The 26916-nt window shown below is 38.5% G+C and overlaps 1 protein-coding gene and 1 long non-coding RNA gene across 3 annotated transcripts in view; one reads left to right on the forward strand and one right to left on the reverse strand.

Moving 5' to 3' along the window:
- LOC111247363 (uncharacterized) overlaps window positions 1–26916 on the forward strand; it is a 113342-nt gene that overhangs the window by 71314 nt on the left and 15112 nt on the right. The window contains exon 4 of the mRNA XM_086983047.1: window positions 24392–24577. Coding sequence (XP_086839173.1) covers window positions 24392–24577 — 186 coding nt within the window. The remainder of the gene's footprint in view (window positions 1–24391; window positions 24578–26916) is intronic.
- On the reverse strand, window positions 22254–24173 carry LOC147757147 (uncharacterized). 2 transcript variants are annotated; one of them, XR_015325095.1, is made up of 3 exons: window positions 24092–24173; window positions 23118–23254; window positions 22254–22686 (listed from the first exon to the last, which is right to left on the reverse strand). It is a non-coding gene; the product is annotated as an uncharacterized LOC147757147 (long non-coding RNA). The 2 variants fall into 2 exon arrangements; XR_015325094.1 differs by having other exon boundaries at window positions 23118–24148.

Consider the following 26916-nt stretch of genomic DNA (forward strand, 5'->3'; position numbering starts at 1 on the left):
AATAGGGCTGAGGGTCCTAATCTCTAAGGTCGCATTTCGGCGCGTCAAGCATTTCTGGCGGTTCGACAATAGAGTTAAAGATTTTATGAGGCAATAGGACTGGAAGTTCCACTCTACATTTAGGGTAAATCGATGCAGCATACAGGACCGAAACACCATCAATGTTGCTACAGTGAGGTTATCGTACTCATTGATTTTCCTTATTTTTGCGCTATAGTCCTTTGGTTTTGTTCAATTCTAAGTCAGTGTTATGTCAAGCTCATGTTGTGCTTGGTGACAGTGTATTAATGAGGTGATTTTCTGAGCCTCCCACAGAACCAACGAAAACGCTGTCTTTGAAGTCGGAACCAAAAGCTGTGCTGAAGGAGGAACTGTACCACACGATACGGTTGCAAGGCGAAAAGGTGAAAAGGTCAGATGTAAACGCAAATTCAGATAAAATTGGATGAGATGGGCTGGGACTAGATAGCAACAACGAGCTAATTCGACTCAGTTAGAACTGACTAGTAAGTTGGCATTGCTGTCCTTCCCATTTGCCTGCACCTCGTTGGCATATGCAGACACAATCAACTCAATCGACGCAGCCGACAATCCTTCTGCAGGGCCTAGCGACAAGAGGAATTTGAACAGGAAGCCCTTAGTTACAAGCTTCTAACCAATGATTCACAACACACATGAATGACGCTGCAGCATTCTACTAGTCATTTACTTTTCCTCTCTGCTTACATTTGCCATTCTATTACCTTCTCTCAAAGCTTTCTCAGAGCTATAACAGCAGCAGCACCTATTCCATATCTATGTTTATCTTTTTTTGTGTAGAAGGGTCCCCTATCAACCTTGTGCCCTATCCTCCCCCAGCTGTTCGTCAAGGCTCGCAGCTACAGTGAAGCGGTCTAGATGCGTTTGCGCTTTCCACGAGTTGATTTAAATTAAAAGTTAATTATTAAGGACAAAATATCGAACTCAAACGTTAACCTGTGCTTACATGCAAACACGCATACCTACGCATAAATTCAAACAGCCTGTCCTTGCATTAATAGTAAAGGAACACGCAAATAGCCAACGTCGTTATTGCAGACGCCTCACTAATGGTGGCTGTGCAGCACATAGTGTTATTATGAGAAACTGGAGACATTTATTGCTTGCTGCGATTCGGTCCTTGGGGTTCGTAGTATATAATAATAGGGAAAGGTATTTGGGTAGACGTGGTCTAGGCTCCGTCCAGCTTTGGTATTCACGTTTGATCCTTGTATTGCACTTCTCTGCAAATTACTAACGATTTGACAGAATCAGTCTTTCGTCCCATGTTATCAGACTACTGCCAAACTTAGAGACAACGATTTGATTCTGTCAGTTATCTACAGTGCTCTTTAGGATAACGGAAGTTTACTTTACGGTAAAAGTACAAACGTCAGCAAAGTTAATCCTTGGCCACTATTATATATAATACTACCCCCGTGTTAGCGTTTACGTGTGCAAGTAACGGTGCGATGTTCATAGGCATAATAAACAGTCTTTATCATAGTTAGAATAATAGCGCCCTCAAAAATGATTAAGATGAGAAGGTTAGTATAATTACTCAGAGAGAGTGAAAGTATCGCAAAAGAACCGGACATAAAACTCGTCTGGATCATCAGATGATATTACGAGCTTGCCACAATACTATCCTGAGTGAAGTCAGATCTGCTGAAACGCCAGGCTGAACTCAATAGTTTCTCCGCAGTATACTCCAACATGCATTTAGGATCGTGTCAGCAGTTGCTCAAGACGCAAAGCTTCCTTTTTTTTTACTTGCCAATTCCTTGGAGGGCAGCATTAGGATGAGACTTACGGTTGCGAAAGACCAGCCCAAGGCAGCCTATAGAGAAGGGTACACTGCGGATTGCGTTTCGGACGGGTTGTAAATTAAACACAATAACAAGTGCCCTCTTAAGTCTGTCGATCTAAGCGCAGCCTAAGTTTTGAGTAAGCGCCGTAAGGTTTTACGGAAAGATCTCTGCTTTTAGTCCCACTAAAACAAAGTTCTCACTTTTAACTGCCACATCCTAACAGTTTAATAAGCTGCAGCATCAGCGCAAGCTGTAGTAGCAGTCAATGGATGAACGAGGACATGATCCCGAGTAATAATGGTAATGGTTGTGAAGCACAGGCGCTTCACTTTAGCAGCACTTCACTTACGAACTCGCCATAGCATTGTGCTAGTGTGGCCCAGCACGAATTTCTCGTTTTCGTTTCTACACTGCCCATACCTTTTCTGGACACTGTGGTACTAGCTCCAAACTATGGCAGCAGCAGTCTCTTACTTATTTGCCGCTAGTCTAAAGAACCCGCTTTACGTGTCAAGAATACACGCAGCTTACTGAGATGTGTGAAGAGCACTGCGAGTTTTCAGTGCGAATAGATTTGTCCCTGTGATAGCTTAGTGGGTAACGTATTTGGTTTATGTTCGAATTTGGGCATAGGCACGTCTTTTTCGTGCTATGGGCCAGCTGTTTAATGGAATGCCAAATGGCATAAAGCTCGAAACATAGAGATGCGAATAGATTTAGACTTAACTAGCATTTATTTTTTTTCAAAATAACGATGCAGAATGATCACAGATTGTATAACATGTTAGAGAGATTGTATAACATTAGAGTAAATCTTGTTCAACCAAATAGCTACCAAAGCAGAGGACTTAATTTACGCATTACATTAGAACAATTGACCTTGTGAACCATTTTTTTCATGTTAAGTACCGCATGGAGGTTTCATGAGTGATAAAAATTATAATCCCTCGTTTCAAGCCGTCGTTTTTTCAGTAACGAAGATTTGTGTTGTAAAAAGATCAAACGTCGAACAAATCTGGCATTGGTCAAATTTGAAACACATCCATCACAAGATCTAAAACAATGATGTACAAATACATGTATACATATATATTATAAATATTGCTTGCTTGAACGTATCAAAGATTGAAGTGAGGCAGAACTCGTGGTCACATAGATCATGTGTGACAGAGTGAAAACTGGAATTGGAGTAGAATAATAAAAATCACCATCAGCGGAAGGTATGGGCTAGTATAATATAATAACTCTCAAGCTGTTCCTACAGAACTCTGAACGCCTCTCGCCATAACTTAGCTAACTTAATATTTTGTATCTTCTTGAGAATTCTCCGTAATGACTGTGCGATAAAATGCGTGCTACGAATATTACTTTTCCCTGTTTCATTATGACTGCATAGCATAGCTATTATTTTCTACTACTTTTTTGACCATAGACAAAATTCAAGTAACGTTTTTGTCACTTCACAGTATTTCTTGTTGCACTTATGTGGGGTTTCCATCAATCGATATATAAAATTCTACGGTAACAATATGTCATGGTTATTGTGAACGCTGAATTCTGAACTAGCGATGGCTGTTCATGATCACTGTAGTAACAAAAATCTATATTAGTCACCCGGACCACTCCTTTTCTTCTAACCAGTGTTGAAGATCTCTTATGATACTGAATTTGATGTTGATGTCTTCGCCAGACACTTTTGGCTCTATCTACTTATCAGTTAATCGCCCTTTAGTAACATCCTAAATGATTTGATCACTTAGTTTCGATAGTTTAGCTAAACTTAATATAACCTCACTACAAATATTGGTATCCAACTTACAGAGCTAACTTTGACTTCTTGGTTTTTCAATAACTTTGTAGTCGCTAGATTTCTAGTGTCACTTCGTATTGTCAGCCAAATCCACCTGCTATTAGATGGCATTAAATCGCAAAAGAGCTGAATATAACATTGTTAAAACTGGCGAAATCCTTCTGAACTTCACTTATACACACTTGAGGGTTTACCTTCTATCATTCCGTTATTATAAGTCATTATTTAGACCCGTTCTTCGGTCGTAAAAATTGTGGTGATTTTACTATATATACTAAGGCTTCTAATTTACTTCGGGTAAGCAAAAAAAATTAAAAATAATAACAAGGAGACCAGTAAATATATACAAATAACTTAAAAATCGGTACAGATAAAAGTATATATACCACTAAAAAGTGACAGAAGGATTAAAGAAAAAAAGTGTCGTCAAAGATCGACTATGTTCGTATTTTTTTTAATTTCTATATGCCGGTTCCCTAGTAGGTGCGACTCAAGTTTCAAGCAGATCGGTAATTTCTTGCGCTTTTTTAGAATAAAAGCAGATATGATAAAATCATATATATATATACATATAACTAGGGCCGCAAGCTATGAAGCGAGCGGAACAGTCTAGGGCTTAGCGAAAGTAGCGTATCTTACTCCCAGTAGTGACGCTTTTACTGCTGTTATTGCTAATGCCACAACTGCAACTGGTACTGCAAACTGATGAGCCTTTGTACGCGACTTCTTCTCGCAACCGAGTTCTCTGCAGGCCATTTGCTTGCCAGCTGAAGCTTGAGCTATCTGTCGCTCGTTGGGGACACCACCAGTAAACCTCGACATATATGAAGTCGGATATCCTATGCAGCATCGAAATTCAGTGTGGCGATACAGTGAGTTTCCATATTTTGAGGATTGAAAAATATATGAAGAACTTTGTGATATTTTTGATTATGTCGTTCATCGTAACATATTTACCCAGCGTCCTTTTAATTAATCTTCAAACCAATTTAATGACAGGGAGTTTAATGGATGCATTTGTATATAAATAGATATATGCTGTTAATATATCTTGTGTCTAAACCATTCGTAGCATTATGTTAGGTTACTTGTATTGCCTCTGTCTAAAAGGGAAACAATAAATTAGGTGTGCTTGCTTCGAAACACTTAAAGATAACCTTTCCCATTTTTCCTGTTGCTGGCATTTTGTTTCTACAATCTATTAATATCACCGGTCATTATTACGGAAAAATATTTGCTAAAAAATTTCAACTTTACCTATAGTAAGAAAGGAGAATGCAGAAGATTTGATTTTGCAAAGTGAGCAAATTTTTCAAATTGTTTATATTCCGCTTTGTTTCAAGTCAAGTACAAGTGCTTGTTGTAATTTACAGACTATATAGCAAATTATTCCTAGTATTATTGCCACATATTTAGTATTGTAGGCAATGTTAAAAACTAATGACTAAGCTGGACATAATAAAGTCAGAACTATATCTTTGTGACAGTGTAGGTTTCATGGTTTCAAACCCTCAAGACCACCAAAACTATTTCAAGTTTGAAAGCAAATATAGTAGATATAGATAGTAAAAATCAGAGGAATAAAAATTACGACCAGTATTGCTGCTTACCATTGTTCCTCCATATTACCAATATTCCCGCTTATCCCTCGTTCGTTCTTCCAACAATTACTTGTATAGAGCGTATGTGGCTGTTTTTCTTACGGTTATCTTCTTTAATCACAATTTCCATTGACACAAATCTATAAAGATGGTTTTCTTGGTCTAGACTTTATGCTCCTGCCTAAAGTTTTAATTCTGTTTCATTATATCTAAGATCATTCCACCCATTCTGTTTTCCGTCGGCAGCTCGCAAACGCGGCGACTCACTTAGTAATTCACGTTTATTTTTACTTGCGCTGCTTCTTTTTGAGAAATAAAGATTACAAAGCATTTCGTTATCTTTTTACTCGCCTGCCTACCCTGCTCTTGTTCTCGCCATTGCTGTTGTTCGATCCCGCTTAACGATACAGCTTTTTCTGTATAAACCACGTTTTCTTTGGACGTTGGGGTTAAACCTACTGAAAGGTTCGAAAGCTCCAAGCGCAAGAAGAACAAGCTAAACCTTTTACAACATTGCTATGGTATGAAACTCAAATCTATTCAAATTCAAGAACAAATCTAACGATTTGTTCATGAAGTCCCCGCATGTTAAGGCATCATTCTAGTAATAGCTTAAATACTTATTCGTTTTACTTCTCTTTTTCATTCATTTTTCTTTTCATGTTTCATCTTCAGGTAACCTTTTTCTTTTGCATACCAGTTGGCTGTATACATAGTATACAGTTTACTCTTGGCGTGCGAGACCCTCATTGCTAGTTATACCTCATTTTCTTTATGCTTTTATCTCCACAAGCGTAACCCGTTGCAACGTAAAACCTCGCCACCTCGACGACTCCCAGAGCTTTGTCTCACTTGCGTTGCCTTATTCATTACGAGCTTGCGCTGTAAAAGCTCGTAGCCATTCTGGTTTGGTATTGACATATTTTCGTGGCTTTTTGGCGGACCTACTAGTAGTGCGGAAGGTTTCAAGAAAATTATGAAGGTTCAGAAAGTGTTACCTTAAGGGGCCTTCCTCTTCTGTTATTGCTAACTTGCGCCTACAAAAATGATATAACAAACAATTGTGAGAATCCTTTGGGGACGAGCAAATAGAGATAACACTGACACATGTGCATCTTCGCACATCTGGTAAACAGTTAATTTCAACGCATCAGTACCTAACTGAGGAAAAACAGGTGTACTTTGGTTGGTTTGACGTGGGCTTGAGTCTAGAGGGGAAAGTAAGCTGGGGCACTTTTATTTGAGAAGCCGTAAAATCTAGTGTACGGAGCATTGATTCATATTTGATTGAGAATTATGGGCCTGACGTTTGGCTATATTGTTAAAGTCACCTGGTTTGAATAGGTACACAAAAGAAATAATTATGTCAAGTTTTGCCAAAATTAAAAGGTGTCTCGATTCAGCCCAGTGTTCGGGTGCATTGAAACATTACATGAAGTCAGTTGAAGCAGACTATCATCCAGTATATATTTTTATTAAGAATCAAAACCAAGAGATCACTTTGCCGCCACGCTTCTCCCTAATCCTTGTTAATTGATAGGTGAAATTTACTACGTAGTACGGGAGAAACACGTCTCGTTTTCTCGCTAACGTACTGATCGTGTGAGTGCTTTTGCACTTATTGTCTTATAAAGAAATTAACAAACTACAAAAGGTAAAAGCATGAAAAGCTAGACTGAGATGCTGACGGCGCTGTGACACACTAGCGGTAAGACCCAGTGGTCAACTTAGCGCTACCTGTACAAACACGAGACGGGCTAGAATGGTTGGCCCACATGCCTTATTATGGGTGTTTCATTTCATACCTTCTAGGATGTCTCAACTAACTTCAACATCATCTTCTAGACATATCTCAATTTAAACAAAAATATGAAGAAAAAAAGTCAAAATATGTGTACCTTTGCAAACCAGATGAGCACATTAACTGTGCACCCAAGACATGGTATATTATCGGATGACAGGTACATAAAGATTAAAAATAATATATGGCGAAAAACACACATGCGTAAATTTGAAGATCAACCGATGATTAATATTTCATCTCATATTGTCGTATTATAAAGCTCCTGGTTAGAATGCCATAGTTTAACGGCCGTTTATTTAGTGCATGAGTTTGAGAAAAGTCTTTGCAGCGTATAAGTCTAAACCCGCCTAATCTTAGACCACTTACTCTAGTACGTACATATTTAAAATAAATATTTCGGGCGACCTTGATGCGCTAGCCGGAAATGTCGGAAATAAATCGATAAACGTTAGCGATATCTAAGACGAAAAAGTCAATCTTGGTTAACGAGGACAACTTTTTATAGATTCTATTATTAATACGTTGAACATCCCGGCGGAACATCGTCAAGTTGTCATCATAGTTGGTATCTCGTCAGTAAAGTTGCAATACAACTTTGTTGTCATAGTTCGTGGGTTTATGCGCTATGCGTACAATCCGGCTAGAACGACTTTTGGCTGTTTCTCGTACACGCTTGTCACCTAGGACAACACCTGATTTTCCTATCTTTCTTATATTTATTGATGTGTGGTTTTGCCGCCGAGGGTTAGCACTGGTAGTGGCATCACCTCACCTTCGAGCAAAGACATGTGTGAACCACAGATAAAACAAAAAGAGACCGTAAAGCTGTATAAACACAAAAGTGTAATTTTTATTATTGTTGTGTATAAGACATAAAAGTTGTTGCGATTGAAAATGGGGTTATTGCCTGCGGTTAAGCAGTGTCTAGTAGACATACAACTTTTAGATAAATAATGTCAAATTGGTTTGTGTTTTTATGGTGATAGTTATATGATCTTGCACAAATAGACCTTAAAATGCATCGGTAAGTGAGATTATACATTGCCATATATAGGTGTTCCAATTTCTTGCAGTTTAAACTTCACGGTTGGAACCTACTAGTGTATTCTACTTTAGGTCGGGAAGTGTAAATTTCATGATCCGAGGTGATCTGCAGATATATATTTTCTTATTGTCATTAGATTACAAGAGCACATTTGTGTTTCTGAAATATGAGCTTTGATAGTATTATGTGTCTAATTTAAATAATTCGGTCTTGTGCATTCTTGGTCATAGAACCACACAAAAGAACCATAGACAGTAAATTTGCTGTTTACGTTGTGCTATGATAATCCCTTTAATCTTAAACTACTCTTGTTTATCGATAAAACATCTAGGGGTGTTAGGGTATGGTAATCGATCATATTTCACGAGAACATGTCAACCTAAACACAACGTCAACAAGGAGCACGTGCCATATATGCAGGTGGTCCATTTAATTCGAAAACAACAACAGCAACAAGCCACCTGCAATCTACACTCGCAGAAGTATCTACCAACACTCAAAAACGCCTCCATTTTTTTTGCAGTCAGTGCGCCCAAAGGAATCGCGATCCGGTAGGGTAAATATTTGCACGAGATGCAACAAGTGTTTGTTCGGAAAAGTAATACATGCCGCCTCTAAGACTAGCAATGAGGCTGATCCGATAATCAACCCAGTAGGATAAAGGCAGGCAAATGGCGTTCGGTATGCTGTTCCAACATTAGACTGTTCAACAGAACAATCTATGAAATATTTGGCTATGTGCACGCTGGAGACTGCACTAATGGGTCTCGTAACATCTCTTTTTCACCAAGTGATTGCGTTAAAAGTCCCAGTGTTAAACTTACAAGCAAAATAGGGGCATGTGCCAGTAACTGGCCGTAAAATGCGAGACATCGATGAAAAATTCCCAGGCGGCCTGAGCACTTCCCCGCCACAAAACACGGCGCAAATGGAAAGCGACAGTATCATGCAGCCTCATATTGGAAGTGTTTTACTTGCTGGTTGCCATAAATGCATGGAATATGAAAAATACGCATGTATTAACAAGATGAAGAGTCTTTCGGGAACATTAATTAACTTGCGACCCACGTCAGAAGTGCATGTGCTTCCCCTTCCCCCTTTTAGCCGGATTTGCAAAGCTATAAATGATAGTATTGTGAAAATAATTCGTCAAGGAACTGCTAAATTTTTGGCCTACCCTCTTTTCATAACACAGCGCTCATATCGTCGAGGGTAGATGACATACCAATTAAGGTGAAATAACCGGTACGATTGCCTGAAACACGTGTAAAAGAATAAGATTCTTTTACGCACGAGAATCTTCACAACTAGAGGCAAAAGAGCTAGAAGGTATTTACGAAGGGCGTCGATGGTTGCAGGGAGGCTTAACCAGCAGGCAAGAATCCTGGAACAGACCGTTTCAGTAGCCTAATCAACTTCAAAAGGACAATTCATCGAGAAGCGAAATCACCGTAAAGAACCGTCGATGGGTAGCGTAAGTCCAAGCCGAATAGTTGAACCACAACCAACGAGTCTGACCCGCCTTAGCAGTCAAGGACTTCGTCATCGATGACAGAAGGACCGCCGCCAGTACGCGACACGTTGACTCATTGCAGTAGCCTGCGACCGCAATCATAGAGTTTGTAGTGAGGCCGGACCTTAAGGGGCACTGAGAGTTAGACAATCAAACTATGAGGAAGTTGCAAGTAGCCGGTTTAGTAAAGACACCTCCATTTTCTATAATTACAAGGTAGATAACTGTAGGCCATGGTTAATGGGAAACAACGTCACTGTTTTGCGTATCCGGCAGCTAAGTTTCGTAGCAGCCTATGTTAAGTCGGCTAATTCGAAAGCAACGTGCGTACATCCGGAGAAACTTTAAAAACGCTTTTTTTGAAACCCCTTTTATTATGTTTCTCCTTTAATCATTGCCAGCAACTTTAACGCCTATCTCGACCAACTGGACCACGGCCCTTCAGGGCACAGTCGCGAACTATATTGCTGTGTAGTCAATCCTACCTTGATACGGACTCCCCAAAGACATGTAGGGAGTTCGATTATTGATATATTTTTGACGACCGTAACCAGCAACAAGATAAAGTTTCAGGGTGCGAATCACTCACTGTTAGGTTACTACTGTTAGGTTAGGACCACTAGCAATGGATCTCATTATCCAGTTCACACCTGCGCGGACTGTTAAAAGCCAAGCTTCGTCATGACGCAGAGACATAAGGAAGCTCCCGAAACGGGGTTAGGAAGTTTTAGTGTATCTGACGTAGTGAATACCAAATATTATAAGCAGCGCCTGGATGAAGTCCTTATTCCAGGTACACTCTCTCTTTACCCGCAGAATTACAGAGCATGGTTGAACCGTATTGCAGTCTTGCCCGAAAGATCCATATGGTCTTCAGTCTAATAACCGATCCCCGTCTAACGGACTAATGGGTAATATATTTCCCTGCTAACCTTAGGAACACGTTGTGGTCTAGGTTCAGATCCATGCGTAAATACACTTTATTTCGTGCTGAAAGCGAGCCATCTGATGAAATGCTTAGAAACGATGCCGAACGTAAAACTCGAAACATAGAGAGGCTGATTCAGCCCTTAGTCTCCGTTTTTAAGGTGATCTGTCCAGAAATGTATGTGTCACAAAGGCAACATTATCTTGAGTAGCTGAAGACCGATCTGATCGCCAATGCAGAACGTCAACCATAAAAGCGGCTAACGCATCACCGCAACTCAGTGGCTTGCTCGATTAGTTCCTCATATTCGTAAATAATTTCGCAAAGATGCTTGCCTCAAAGGATTCGATACCATGCGCAGTGCCCTTCTTAGCTGCAGTATGGAAAGAGGATCTCAATATAACCCGATACCTTTCAATAAGACTGTGCGTGAACTTATGTCGGATCTTAAGAGCTTACGCAACAACAAAGTCGCCAGCCTAAGTAGGGCTTTCAACGACCATCTTAATTGCGACGTTGTCCTGGCACTGTGCTGTACGACACTGTTTATTGAATGTTTGAATGTTAGTGCATTCGCAGCTCAGAGGAAGGATTCTGTCTCATTAGTAATCCCTAAAACAAAGGGTTACACGACTGCTCCGTCATCATGGCAAGGACTAGCGAAGAGAAGTGACTTTTGCAACCTGCGCTAGAATTTGCTGACTAGGAAACTGAACAGGTACATAGGGAGCGTATACGTCAGCCCAACGGAACAGGATAGGTTCCGGAGAAAACACTCCATGGAAAAGGCGTACAGGATCCTGGTGATCACCGTCAAGAAAGTATTGATCACGCCATGCAATTTGCTATAAGCGATCTGCTGTAAGCTATATTAATTGATTTGAAAGCGGCCTTTGACTCGGCGCCGACGAACAAGGTTACGCTCATTCCGGTCGAGGTGAATGTGCCTGTGAATATATTCAACTTTCTCCCTGCAATTCTACAGAACTTACTGCAAATAGAATAATCACTGACGACAGAGTGGCCGAACTCTCGCTTTTCACAAAGATGACAAAGACAAACACAATCTACTTCAAGAGGGCAATCTAAGCTCATTCTTATTTTCCATTCTGCCAAAAAGCTTCTGTAATCAAATAAGAGGACCGAGGAGATCAGCCGAAGTCATCTTGTATGCAGACAACTTGGTGATACATGTGTTGAGCAGGTGCCAAATACAATAGCCTGGTTCCACGTGCAATCACATATTTGGGATCTGTCGTCCATCTGAATAAGACGGAAGCGACCAAGCAACATAGCAACCTTGACGCCCTGTACCTCATTAAGTCACCTCTTCTTAATGTTAACCAAATTTCGTATTTGAAATTGCTCTTTTTCATTAATGGTAGAAATTTCACTATGCACGTCATCAAGAAACGCTGGAAAACAGCGCCGGCCGCATAGACAGTCAAATCGTTTCACCACTTATGCTGCGGAACTGCTTACAGCTTATTTGATCTCAAGCTTGATCCGCTGGCAACACAGAGGATATGCGTCATCTGAAAATATTTTACAGGGGAGAACCTTGAATAATTAAATCGTGTTAAAGCATCCTTCCTCGGAAGAGTACTGGGACAACATTTAATGACCCGATATCTCTTGATAAGCTGACTACTGCTGTCCGAAAACTACGTTGTTGCTGTGAGCTCCCAGCAACGGAGGCTCAAAGGACCAGTCTTAGAAACTCGAAACAAAAATTCGCTGATATTGATCAGGGTTTTTTGTGTCGAGTGCGTTTTGTAACAATGAGTAGAAAAGGATGAACCGATTAAACAGGAATGTTGTCCATCGCTTTTTCGTGCGTACGTTCCACCACAGACATGTAGAAAGCCGAGTTCTTACGAGTCTAACGATTAATATGAGTGTCCTAGATGCAGAGAAAATCGTGATAGATACGATGTCGATTGTTGTTCCTAGCATCATTTTTAGGACGTCTAACAAATTTTTTAAATTACATTTAAAAGCTCAACGAGGCTTGTATAACCCATATAGCGCAGAGTATTTTATTGCTTCTATATATTCACTCTAATCTTGGAATATTATGTCGTTGAACTGTGTATACAAAGCACTTAACCACTACCAGCAAAGGTAAATAAATTAAATTTAAAAGTTTAATTTTTTAATTTAAAAAATTATAAATAAATAAATGCTAAATAAAAAATCTGACATGTCGCAATATGAAATTCTGCAATTTTTCTTTTAGCTTCCTTAAGGCATTTTCTATCTTCTCTGGGCATTTCCTATGTATACGAAAAACGACAATTCAATAAAGTAATAAAAAAGCATGACGACTCTTATAACAGATTATATCTTTCAATCTTATTTCGTCTATCATTATGCCCTCCGAGCCATGTATCAATCAAATAGTTTTTGCAGTACCCTTTCCTACCACTCAAGGAAGTGTTGATAAGCACACTTTAAAACGCCTTTAAGATGTGCATCCTTCACATGGTCTTCACACACAAATCAGCAAGCCTAGTTTTCACGAATTAGGGTTAAATATAAAGCAAACTAGAAAAAACCAATATTGAAATACAAAATTGTTGCCTTTGGGGACTCTCTGTGGAAGCCAATAACAAGAAAAGGAAGCCATCTCCTCGATCTGAAGGTCAAGTAATTTAAATACACCTGAGAAATTAGACGCGGTACTTAAGAAAGCTAGATTCTACTAGACCGAATAAAGTAAGCTTCAATCTACTCAGACACTCTTATTACACAAATCAGCCAAAGGAGACTGATGCGAAGTGGAGTTAGGATTGTGTTAGAATAGTTGAGATAGTGTCCTTGACAGGCTTTGAAACATTGTAACCTCTAGTCGTCATTTTTGTTGTAGATCCCGTCCCTATGTCGATGTTATGACTTTCAAGTTCTCTCGCGCTGCACAATCTAGTATTATTCTGGGACAGCCATTACTGTTATTTGGTGGTTGTGTATTTCCTCTAAAGAGGTGGTTCCCTTCTTGTCATTTTTATATTACCATATGACTCAGTTCGAGGACCTTCCGAAAAGAGGTCAAAAACAAACGATTGAATAATCTGCTTGATTCAGACGCTGACTTCATGCTAGCAAAGCTTTGCCGGTTTCCTGCAGTGTACCGAAACTATCCGTGTGATTACACAAGTGGCTACTAAGCGAACACTGTTAGCTCTTGCTAGTACATTATGAAGTCTACACCTGGAAATCTTCCGCTTGCCCGCATTTCTGTCTTTGGAGGCTCTTTCTGCAGGTAGTCATATCTGCAGGGTGCCTCTCTTCCCTTGTGGACCGATCAACGTCAATTGGAGTAAAATAAGCCAGCCCTATCGCTTTTTCTCTCATTTGCCTTGCATACCAATGTTCCTCCGTAGCGAAAAGCTCATGTGGGGCCTAGACGAAGTAAACAGCGCCCTGGCCGGTTCGGTAAACCTGATCGTCGCCGTCATAGTCGTTGTAGCAGTAATACCGTTCGGACGTTATACCTCTCTTTAGCCCCCCTGTTTCGCTTATAAGAGTTCGAATAGAATGACTAGCAAGGAGGGTCGGTTGAGTAAAATTATACTCTTGTCGTCCGTGCCTCTACATACTTGATTCACTACGTTGCCGCTTGCATGCCCGTTTGGCCATTTGGCTACGCCTTTTAACGGGTGAGATCATGGCCCGCCGCCATATCCGATCGCTGTTCGTCGCCTTGGAGACGAACATAACAGGGCTTTGTCAGATGATCCCCAAGCCCCAGCTGGCAACATGTACTGACTAGCTATAATATCATCTGGGCTCCCTAACAGTATATTAGAAAGGCTAGTCACTAGGGAGGCAGACTCACCGGAGCAGAACCAGCCCAATTTGGCTGGACAGCACTTCCCTTTTGAATATGAAACCCACTTTACGCTATTTAAGAGTTAATGAGGTAGACTAAAGTTTAATCATTTTGACCTCATCTTTTTTGAACTATTTTATTTATTTGCTTGCAATGCATATTTTGTATTTAGGACATCATAATCACCAACATACTGCGATGTTACATATAATCTAACTTACTTTCTAAAGCTTGGTATTGACAAAGCATCTCAACTTCATCTGATACCTCAGTCTTGAAAGGAATACATTCTGTGTAAATCAGAACCTTTAATGAACTTGAATTTAAGTCTTTGTATGCAAAATTTAGGAACATCTCCAGGTTGCAATCTCTGTCTTCTAACCCTAAATCTTTTTTTAGATAAAATCGACGTCTACGCCATTTTCTCTATCAGCAATGTACATTAAATTGACCTGTGCATACATTGAACATATAAACCTGAAGCCGTTTATTTTAAGAGACATCAATCGTAAGGGTTAGTGCACAATATAAATCAATAAGATTAGCGCGTAGAAAATTAAAGACTTCACGTTGCCATATTTTTGGCAGTGGTATGTACTACGAAAGACATTTCTGAAAATAGTTTTGACCTCAAATTTGTATTACGCGCCTTTTATAGTCAATTATATAGCCTGCATTTTTAGCACTGACACCTTAAAATCCAGGCAGGGGTGTCGTTTTTGGATAAACTGCTTTAACTTCTGTGAAATATAAAATCGTGGCCATTTTTATCTTAGACACCACAACTTCTCTTCAGAGGGTGATAAGCTTAATAAACAAATTAGCTTGCAAATTCACTACGATAGTTTTGAATACCTTAAGGAATTTAATAATGAAAATAATCTGACTCAAATATAGGTTTCAGTGAAGATATTGGCTTTACTTAAAAATATTTCCACGGAAGAACTTCACATGCGTTCGACAAGCTACACATATTTAATTTCATATTTACATCGTGATATGGTCAGTTTCTATTTATGTAACAACTGGAGATATTCATGCAAGTTCAGAGATGCACTGAGGTTTTTTGCATTAGTATAGAACGACACTCAACTTATTATTCAAGTCTTTGTTATTTCATGTTTTTTACGTTTGTGATGGCTGAGGGATGAATAACTCTTGCGATGTATAACTGAAGCAGCTGAGGCTAATATTGGATATATTGAGAATATTGATTGCAACAACATTCACGCTGCTCAATTTTCACTGCAGGATTGGGGATCGAACCCAGCCCATTATCGGTGTGATCCGTCCAGTTACTTACTTAGCTTGGCAAACAATCTGCCACACTGATTGTCGGTGGAGTGATCATTCCTGCACTTTGCCGTGATACCTGAAAATTTAACATAATCTACCTAGATTAAATGCTTTGTAATTTGCCTCACTTAATCTAATCTACCCTCTATGTATTGCGTTTCTTCTCTTTTCATTTTCCTTTCATCTTGCCGTCAGCAGCAAGTGCGACCAGGCTTTCTTCTAATAACTCGATGTGATTCCGATGTTTCGAGAAGGCCAGTGTTGTGACTTGCTTTACGGGCTTGGCTCATCTAGCAGATTAACAAGCTGAAATTCAGTGGAGCCTGATTATACGAGTAAATTTCTGCCTTACAACGGCAACTACAAGCCTTGTAGAGTACCTTATGTAACGCTGGGGTAAATGGGAGGGAACTGTAACAGGTAACATTGAGAACCGCGGTGAGAGAAAAACTTTATTTGGTTTAGTCTGTCTTTAATTGGAGTTTTAGAGTAGAACCAACTAATCCACGGCAGTTTGATTATTGAACCTAGGCACAGGCCTTCCTGGTACGAAAGAATCCTATCATGTTAATCCGTTTGATTTGTCAAATCAGACAACTTGATAGGCTAACTCGAGGCGTTTGAATGACTGGAGAATGCAGAAAAAGAAGAATTTTGAAGGATATTTATAACCAATAGAACTATTGCTTCGTGGCTATAAATTTTCGTGACTTACCTTACCCTTTAATTTCGTGACTAACCCTTCATAAAGCTTGCGCTGTTATGGTAATGAAAGACTGTGCTAAATTTTTGTCGTCTTTTCCTAGCCGCTTATCTAGTTCGCAATTAATTGTTCAAACCTTTAGTGAACACGACTTATGCGTAATGAAATAAATTAAGGTAAATGTAAGAAATAAACCAGATTTAACAAAAAAAAAATATATATATATTTTTACACTATTAAATATATATATATATATTTAATAGTGTAAAAATTATTGATTCTATTGTCAACATTCTTTTAAACTCAACTTAGATTATATAGATACCTAGCCCAAAGAGTCAATGGCCATATCGTGTCAATAAAGCAAGAAATTGAATATCCGACTGTATTAATTTTATTATAACGTACTGGATCCATTGTGTTGTGACCAGAGGATGTTTCAGTCCCTTAAAACGTTTTGAGCACCAAAAACCAAAATTCACGAATTATTTTAATCCTGAGCTCTCAAGCAGCCAATTGTACGTAATGTGCAATTCTTTTGAGAGTTAGAGCTTCACTTCAGCGGATATCCGTAATCAAATTCACTACAAAACACCCTTTATCACTCACTGAGCATCTTGATCTTACTAGTATGAAGTACCTTCTCCGATAAAAGACGGATATGGCCTTTACCAGTGCCATGAGTATCACCACTCAACTTTGTGTGGAGAGTACAATAATGCTTTGGTAAACTGAACTAGCTGTAGTGAGTTTTGTTATTCTTCTGAGCACAAATGTCGCCACCAAAACACACCGTCAAAAGTAAAGGATAAAATTGTCGCCAGCGAGAAATAATGTATACAAATGGTGTTGCAGTTTACTTCAAGTGCGCGTCATACAAAGCGGCATAGAGACAGATACATAAGATTTTGTAGCCGGTTAAGGGCGATAAATAATACTGGAACGAACTATTTATGTGAAGTCAAAAGGTTTTTCGGATCGATAAAAAGTTCAAGATTAACTCAGGCTTAGCAAGTCTTATGAGGAGAAGAGAACAAGCTTCTGCCATTATATTCATTCTTGGAAAGCGAGCAGTAAGCACTTTGAATGGTAAAGAGCGGGCAAGAACTGAACACAAAATCTACTTGAATTTTGATGTGCTGCACGCCAATATTTTAATCGGATAAAGCTATAGCTGTTGTAATGTCGGAGTCGTTAAGATGCAAAGCAAACATCCATTTCCTCCTTCATGTGAAGTGTAACTTGTTCCGCTAACAGAACCTCGTACAGTTAGCTAAAAGCTATTCGGAATAAATAGTAGGAGCGCTTTGCGAGTTTCCAACCAGGAGCACTCTAGCCTAGAGTAGGAGGGTTCTGCATTTTTGCGAACGGCTGTATTTCAACTCATTATAAAAATCTGCTTTCTGCCAATAGAGATCCAAACGCTGTGTTATTCACACTAGCCACAGCGTCTCACAAAAGACATGCTCCTATACAAAGTGCCACAACAAGGATTTAATGGCTCTTCAGGTTTTGAGTCTTCTTCTGCATCAATACGGTAGACAACCATCCGTAAAAGTTCCATTGTTTTATTTCTAAATCATGGAGAACTACACTTAATCACCTTAAAAGCAAGCTCGTTGCGCAAAATTTTGACGGAAAGCAGCTTCCATTGATTGAGCTTGGAAAATAATCTGTGTGATAACGTCTACGCCTCGTACAATTCACACATGATAACAAAATGTCAGTTAACTTATACATACATTTTCAGCGAGACTAAATCGATGTTAGCTGGATAGGAAAGATAAAATTAGATATAGCGTGCGTTATAAAAACTTTGATATTAATACCTTCCTTATTTGATCACGCATGCTATGTGGTAAATTTAGATGGCGAGGTTTTAATATGAAAAACTTCGTGGGGCATGTGGAGAGCAACATGTATTGTAAGTCATACTGTGGATACCTCATACATGAATGGTCAATGAGTCGGGGGTCTAAAAACATGAAATCGGAGCAAGTGATAAGAAGCAAGCTGTTTCCAGATCAGTTTTCTAACCGTTCTATGATATTTCATGAAACTAACAAAGATGACATAACTAGTATACGCAGTAAATTATGCTTGAACAATTCTAAAAAATTATTTGGTATTCATTACGCGATTTATACCAGCTGAAAGAATTTGGCTTTTGTTGAAAACATATGGAATTCATATTCAGATGTCACTGCATATACGCGTATAGGCGTCGCCATTTTTTCCGTGAATAATAAGTTCACCTTATTTTGATTCTTAGCGTGTCCTTCTTGAACACTGTGTAAATACATTTTTTTACATGACAGAATCCTCTGATACGTGCCGTAAATTTGCTGAATCATAAAATCTTCACCTAAAAGAATCCTTTAGAGACATATGGGTGTTTCTTTGGCAGTTCAGCCGCATCTTTCATACTCTTAAAAGCACTTTTTATTTTTTTTTGTAACCTCAGTTTGTTTTTGATTAGTTCACTACAAAAGGACATCATGCAGGTTCACAGGCTCCTACTGCAAGTCTTGCAATCGACACGAAAGTGTCGGCATGAGATAAGAAAGGTTTAAAGCATATATGTATATGTTCTTAGTAGACTCTTGTTGTCTGTAAAAACTAACATTTTCAAAACGAGAGTCACCTCTCTGTCTTGTTTCACCACGACCACAGCACACAAAAGCAGTTGTTGTGGTTTCATTGGAGAAATTAAACATTCATACCTACAAAGTTTTCAAAACTGCTGTTTTTTCCCTTAACCAGATAGACTCTTATAGTATAATAATCCAAATGCACAAGATGCTTCATTAAATGTAAAATCATTTCCTAAAAACGGAAATTAAGAATAGCGATGCCTGTCGTCACGGGATATGGACGCTTATTCCACACTATATTTATATGCTAAATTTCGTTTAGCTTGTAGTTAGGATAACTTTAAAAAATTACATTTGAAATTTTTCATTGAAATTGACTCATGATTAGCCATTTGAATGTACTGTAAGTACCAATGAATCCGAATAAAATCTTCCTTCGTAGATCCAGTACTAACTTCGTACGTGAGGCGACAAATAATTAAAAACTCTTATTTCTCTAAGCTTTTAACGAAATTTCCAAAAAACTAGATTTCTGAAATCTTGCTGCCGAATAGCCTACGACAAAAAAAAAAACGAAAATATTAGGGTTAAAACGGCTGGATTGTAAATGACGGAGAAAGTTTTGAAAATACAAAATAGTTAAATTTGAATAATTAAGTGGATATTTTACGAAAAACGGATGGCAGTAAAACATTATGCCAACTTAAGTAAGACTAATTGCTTATTATTGCCTTCAAAAGCACGCGGTAGTTAACTTCGTGTAATTTTGTCATTCTTCTTTTTGAAAAGTCATAACAAACTGCATCCAAATATATTTCAACATGAAAACAGTAAAAATCAATATGTGGATGAATTTTTTTGCCTCTTAAACATCCTTAACCGGCGCGTTCAGGTAATACAATTTCTATCTTAGAAAAACTCTTTTTTTGAAATTTCAAGTGAAAGCTTGATAAGTAAGTCCATGGGTGAAGGACACGAGCACATATGAACTCACTGAAGTTTGCTTCAGAAACGTCACATAAAATATCCTGCAGGTTTATCTTATAATATCTTGGCAAGCCAATATCTCAGTGGATTGCATTAATCGAAGAGGTAAGCTTGACCCCGACGGAAGTTCGCTATTTTTATATTGTAAAATAAGTTCGCCTATTTTGAATCGTTTTATCTAATATATTGTAAATCTTAGAAAACAAATGTTTTGCTAAATTACTTTGTTAGTTAGTGATTGCTTCTAGTAATGGGAAGAAGGATGAGGTCGATAGCGGATAATAAAGCCACCGGTTTAGTTATTATTATTATTCTTAGAAAATAAGTAACTGCTTTTATCATCATTAGCTTTCCCCTAGCTAAGGTTTTGAGTTTGCTGAACGATATAGGTTTAAAACAAGAAAAAATAACAAGAACAACCTAGTATTAAGCAAAACTTGACTTTGTTTACTTCGATTTGCCCCTGACGTCCTCTGACGACCTGTCACGGAAGAAATTATTAGTGTATTTTAGCCAAACTAAATCTTTTGTTAATTCAGAAGTCCGTTGGGCAGGCAGCAAGGTAGCTACCAAAGCGCCTGTTTTCCTTGCAAATCAACGATAGCATCAGTAGTTATAGAAATTGCATTCAGCTATCACGCAGGATGGGTGTTTAGTCCGGATCTTAAATTGCACAGTTGGTGCTTAATTGAATAGACCCAAATAAGTTAAACTAAGGCTGAGCGTGCAGCACAAAGGCAGTATCGTTTGAAGCAGTTCTGATTAATAAAAAGGGTATTATTCTGGGTTACACTGATACCCTACATGTCGATAAAGACATCAGCAAACATTTTAAAAGTGCTGACAAATAATGTGGTACATTAAACTATCATAACGTATTTCAACGATTACACTCGTGCTACCGTGCTATAATCGGATTACAGCAAATCCAGCATTCACATTTCGTGTGAAGATCTCGCACTATGTACAGCCGGCGGGTTCTATCTCACCATTGAAGCTGGCTTTTGCTGGCGCTGAAAAGTTAAATGGTGGCCTTTAGATGAGCTTGAGTGTTTTTTGGTGATTTTGCTCATTTTCTTTCAAAGTCGAAGTGAGAAAATAAGTAGGTGTTACTGTGAAGCAAAAAAACACTGTTTAACAGATGGTTTCGACAAAATAAATGTACACAACGTAAAACTGCTAAGATGTGTCACGTTTCCCACCATGCAGTCGCCAACGTTGCTAGAAAACTGAGGGAAAACTTCATGCTGCTGTGGCACAAAATTAATATTAACAATCAAAAAAGGTGTACTACGAATGGAGGATCATGCTATTATTCATGAATTTCAAGAAAGTAAATTCGTCTCATATAATGTCCGTCTGAGCGAACTGAAAGTTGAATTGAAAATCACGTTTCGCCGCCGATTCACAACGGCTAAGACTTGCTAAGGAACTTTTGTCAAATGCTTGAATTAAATGATCCCGTTTTGATTGGGTAATCAAAATCGAAAATTCTAAGATCCTTGAGAACCGAGAAGAACTTGTCTACTGCTTAGACAAATCCCATTTTGAAATTCTTGGAGAAAGCGCCCATTAAGCCTTCAGATATATCGAGCAGCGATTTTTGGAAAACTGCCTCGCGCGAAAAGTAAGACATCCACAAGAAATTTTTGACAAGGGCCCTGGTATGATACATTTTGCACAAGGAATACTAGAGAAGAAAGAAGGTGCCGTCTCATGTGTGAGAATGATTCCCTAAGGGTCCCTACGCTTTCATGCACGATGAGATGTCTTGTCACAGAGCTCGAAGAATTTTTTTGCCAGTGACGATCAGGTATCACCATGCCCTGCTACTCTGGTAAAGCTTAATTCCATCGAGAGCGTTTGGAGAACCGTGAAATCACTAATTCGTGAAAGACAGAAAATGACAAACGTTCTAAACCTTCATGAAATAATTACTAATGTATAACAACAGGATCTACACATGGATGAGAAAAACTGCATCAGAAACATACCCTAAAGTAGGTCAACAGTTATCGTAGCAAAAAGCGGTGTCATAAAATACTGATCCTTGCAACTATATCACATTGTTTGTCGGCAATTCATCGATTAGTCTATCCGCGTATAAAATACTAGTCTAAAGTAAAATAATCCCGCTTTTCCAATCTAAAGATCACTTGAAAATATATCGTTTTAGTTCGAAGTAATTGATCTTGAACCTTAAAACAATTTGATTGAATACCGACTGTATCCAATATAGGGTGTGAAATATGAATTGGAACCCTTTTACGATTTGTCTAAAACTATTTTTAAATGAAAAAGATAGTTCAGCAAAAGTTTTTCCATAGGATAGAATAAACACGGCTGTCAGAAACCTTATGCTTCCTGACAATAATGTTTATTCAATATAACTGCCATTTATTTACGGCTTCAATTCGAGTTTTAAATCGCTTACGAACTTGTTTTAAAATGTTCGTTTTGCAATTATGCAACGGTCTTCCTGAAATTACCGTGTTATCATCTTGAGGCTTCCTGGACTCTCGTTCAATAATGTTCAATATATAGTGATCCAACGTGCTCAAATCAGGGCTATCCGGCGGCCATTAAAGCTCATTCCAGAACATGCTCGTTTTCTCAAGTAGCTAACCCTGTGCTTGTCGGCTTATATGATATATATGGCATTCGTCAGACACTTCAGCTGTCCGTGGTGGCACAGCAGCTTGTAGAACACGTAGATAAACTTCTTTGGCGACGCAGTAGCCTGTCTGAAAAAAACATGGCGGCATGACATCTCTTTTACTAGACACAACACTCAGAATATGAACTTAGACCAGAAATTTTCTTTGCCCACAATAAGCACTTGCCCTGAATCGTAAACAAGGCGGCCATTATTTCTGCAGTTCATGTTTGTACCAAGGGTGTAAAATTTTTCGTCAGAAAAGAATCGGAGACAACTTGCTGCTTCATTCTTGAAAATTTTTTTTAAACAAACAGCTAATCAAATCTCTTCGTTCTGTTGTCTCCAGAAAGCAGCTGTCTGATTTCTATGATACACGATGCGTACCTGAGGTTTCAATAAATAGTCCCTAATAACATATGCTTACTCACTTCAAATTTCTTCATTAACGCTCCGATAGAAAGAGAAAAGTAATTAAAAGTGCATTCATGGATACTAGGGGTTAATTGAAATCCACACCGTTTTTCCTGCCGTGCATTTTCCGTTGCGCCGTACTGAAGCTTGCTTCTGCTTCCGCATATTTGTTTGCGGCGCTGTACACTGTCGATTTGGGGTAACTCAGGAGATTTACTATTTCGATGGGGGTTCGTCTAGCGCTTAAAAATTAGATAACAGCTGATCTTAGTTCAAATTCCAAAAACGACGCACTGTTGTTCACTACGGCGAATTTATTGCAAAAGAAGCTGACCTTCGTCTGATATCAGGAGCAGCGGCTGAACACTTGCGCACTATGAAAAACAGTCCCCTAACGGTTACCTCAATATAGGTTTTGCACCCTGCACATACATTTTATATACGAAAGATACATTTCCAAAGTTAGTCGTAAACTATAGGCCTATGATATGAAGTTGTACAGCCCCTAACGCTGAAAAAAGAAAATAACCTGAAGGCGACCAGTTTAAGTTCGGATCGATTTATTTAGACTAGTATGCTGCTATGGATTCTTAAGTGGTGCTGTACTCTAGCTTGGATTCACACGTTTTTTTTTTAAATTTTACTAAAATCTTTTTATATATAAGGTGAGCCAAAAGTAACAAGGTGAATCTCTCAATTTCTCTATGAGCACTTACGGCTAAGACCTGTTTACTGCAAGGTACTCTACAATGCCACGTGAAATGACCTATAAAGATCAGAGAGCACTGACCAAGTAAATCAAACCCCTAATTGGAATATTGTTTGTGTTGACACAACCTTTCTTTCATGATAATAAACCTTAACGAGCTCATGGTGATCTCAAATTACGCATTAAATTAAACAGCAATTTGTGTGAACAAACATGTAATCAAACGTTTACGCAAGTACGTGCAAGGTAGATTCTTCAAAGTTCTATTAAAAAACAACTTGTTTTTCATTATAAATGTCTATAATCTGTCGTCTGAAGTGAAAAGAAAAATGTCGACCGGAAAACTCGTGGATCCTGTTTTTTTTATTACCGACGGTGAATCTCTATGGTTGTAGAGAAACAACGGATTCACCATTCGGATTTAGTGTTCTTTGCTGTAAATCCGTTTGCAAACGCAAAGCCAAGGCTCTCTCCCTCTCTTGTTTACCCGGCACGACCATAAATATTCGCACGTTGCAGTATTTACAAAGATCAAAATTGTGAACTGAAGTCTAACGCGCTAAGACTTTCCTCGTGTTCGCCTGATTCTCGGTTACTGGTTTCGTGTCTTAGATTCTTGCACTCATATACACGTGAGGATAAAAGGCATTCTCCTTTGTTTTTTTTTCAGGGCCGCTGCAATCGCGAAAAGCCCCCGTGCAAATACTTTCACCCTCCACAACATCTCAAGGACCAGCTGCTTATCAATGGTCGCAACCACCTCGCGCTGAAGAACGCCCTTCTTCAACAGATGCCGCTGCAGGCAGCTGCAACTATGTTACAACCTACAACCAATCCTGCACAAGCTGCTACAATGGTGAATATTGCTTTTCAGGTCACGGCGCATTATAGATGAATGTTTAGAGCACGCTTAGCCTGAAATAGTTCGTGTTTGTTGAAAAAGCTAGTTTTTGCTTTTTGAAACAGTTGCAGTTTATACAGAGCTTTTGATATATAAGGTGAAAGTTTTCAGCTCTTCTATAGTAACATGCGACATATGCTTCCTACTTTAGTTATGTATAATGCACACACTAACTATACGTGTACTACAGATTTTGGGTGCAGTTGTTGTAATTACTGAGCATTCGAATTCAATTAATATAAGTGTTCCTCTCAAATATTGACCAAAGTTAAATTTATGACTCTACATATTTTCGTGTAGCTCTCAAGTCTGGAATTTCAAAAATGCTGAAGACTTGTGGTTTGATGCATGCTATAGCACACAAAAGCCAAAATAATGGAACCATACATACGTGTAATATCATAATTTGTATTATTAATATTGTTATTACTACGAATAATAGTTTTATAGGTATATTTTTGCGACTCAGATTATAAGAAGGCATCTTATTCATGTTATGCTCATAAAAAATAGAAGTTTCCATTCTCGTTTAAATAGGTTTTATAGTGTATGGCTGGGCACTGCTGTGTCCAGGATTTCACAATGGCCACATCCGATGCTATTGTCGCCGTAAAAGCATTGAGTTTAAAAAAATAATGGTTCTATAAAATAACCAGTTGAATTTTTAATCTCGCGGTTCAAATTAATTTAGTCCTTAAACAGTTAGGCCGTCTCAAAGCTGCTTACGGGCTTCGTAGTCCAGAAGTTTTAAAACGTTGCATGTCAAAATTATCACTCACATTAAGCACCGCAACTAACCAAAACTTTCGCGCCAATTTAAAGAGCCTTAACCATTACATTTCACTTACCTGTTTAAAACGACAAGTTCTTGTTAATTCGTATGTTCATTACTTCTGCCGCACCATGTATGATCAAGGAGTCCGCTCGCTTTGGTATATTCTGCAGAGGCAACTTAATAGACTTTTAACATTATATTTTTCTTGCAATTGTGGTTGCGATCTTATAAACACAAATATATATACATAATTTAATGCACCTTTTAACTTAAAGGACATCATGTCCACGTCATGATGTCATTGAAAAAATAGAGTTATGCCACATGACCCTTACGCTTGTCAGATCAAACTCGTTGTTGTAATTGTACTTCAGTCTTATATATACTGCTACAAATTATCGGCCTACTATAGAGCAGATGTCAGATGCACGGCTAATCGGTAGATCGGTAGTTTAGTGCTACTTCAGATGGACAACGTTGCAGGGCTTGCGAATGCCATCTTTATTCTCTTAACATCTGTAAGCTCCCAGTGGTATCAAGTAGTCTGTGTACAGGAAGTTACATCAAGATTTACTAGAAAGCTATTTGGCTTTTTTCGTCATAACAATTCACTAAACTAAGCTACTAACAAATCTAAATCCATTTTTAGAACAACAAACAAGGTCTGCTTTGTGAAAACATATCCTTCCGGCGCTTTTCACCGTCAGCTTTTTTTTTTTTTAGAAAATCTGATCAATTCCATCAGAATGTCTTATTAGATGAAGATGACCTTAGCGTATTCGACGAAAAAAAAATTCGCGCGAAATATTCAAGACTGACCTTTTTGTTGCAAACGAACACTCATTCTCCTTTTTTTTTTTACTCTTTCCGTACTTCTTAGATAAATAATATATCGTAAACAACTAATGGAAAGATCTAAGAGTACTGAACTGTGGCTCTCGTTTTTAAAAACTGCGGTAGTTTTGGCATTGTTTATAATAAATGAAATACTTCAAATGTTCACTTTTTCGTTTTTGTTATGGCTGGCTTTATCTTAAATAGGGCCAAAGATTAACGTGACTGATCATTTATCGATATTCGATCTTTACCTCTTGATGACTTTTCAGTCAGTTTTAAGTTTCCTCTCTCTGTCATTATCCATAATTTATTTTCAAAGAACGGCCACAATGAAGCGTTTATAATAGATCTTTGAACTTTTACAGTGATATTCGGGCTACTCCTATAGATTAATGTTTTAAAAGTCACATATTGAATTTTACTGTGGACTTAGGGTCTTAGCATGTGGTAGCGGATTTGGGGCAGCAATAGCTGGATGCTAAACTTAAAGCGTTACTGGTGTGAATCTGCTGGATGTCGGAATATATGCACCCAACATGTACCTATAAAAAAATTATGTACTGTATTCGTTTGGTGTAATAGTGAGCAAGTAAAGAATGTCATGTAAGACCGTCAGGATTCGCCTGGCCTCATGACTGTGCCTGCGCGTGCTTTCAAGCGGGCTCAATGCGCAGCTCCAGCG

The sequence above is a fragment of the Varroa destructor genome, unplaced genomic scaffold (genome assembly GCF_002443255.2).
Source record: "Varroa destructor unplaced genomic scaffold, Vdes_3.0 BEIS01000003.1, whole genome shotgun sequence".
Taxonomy (NCBI): domain Eukaryota; kingdom Metazoa; phylum Arthropoda; class Arachnida; order Mesostigmata; family Varroidae; genus Varroa; species Varroa destructor.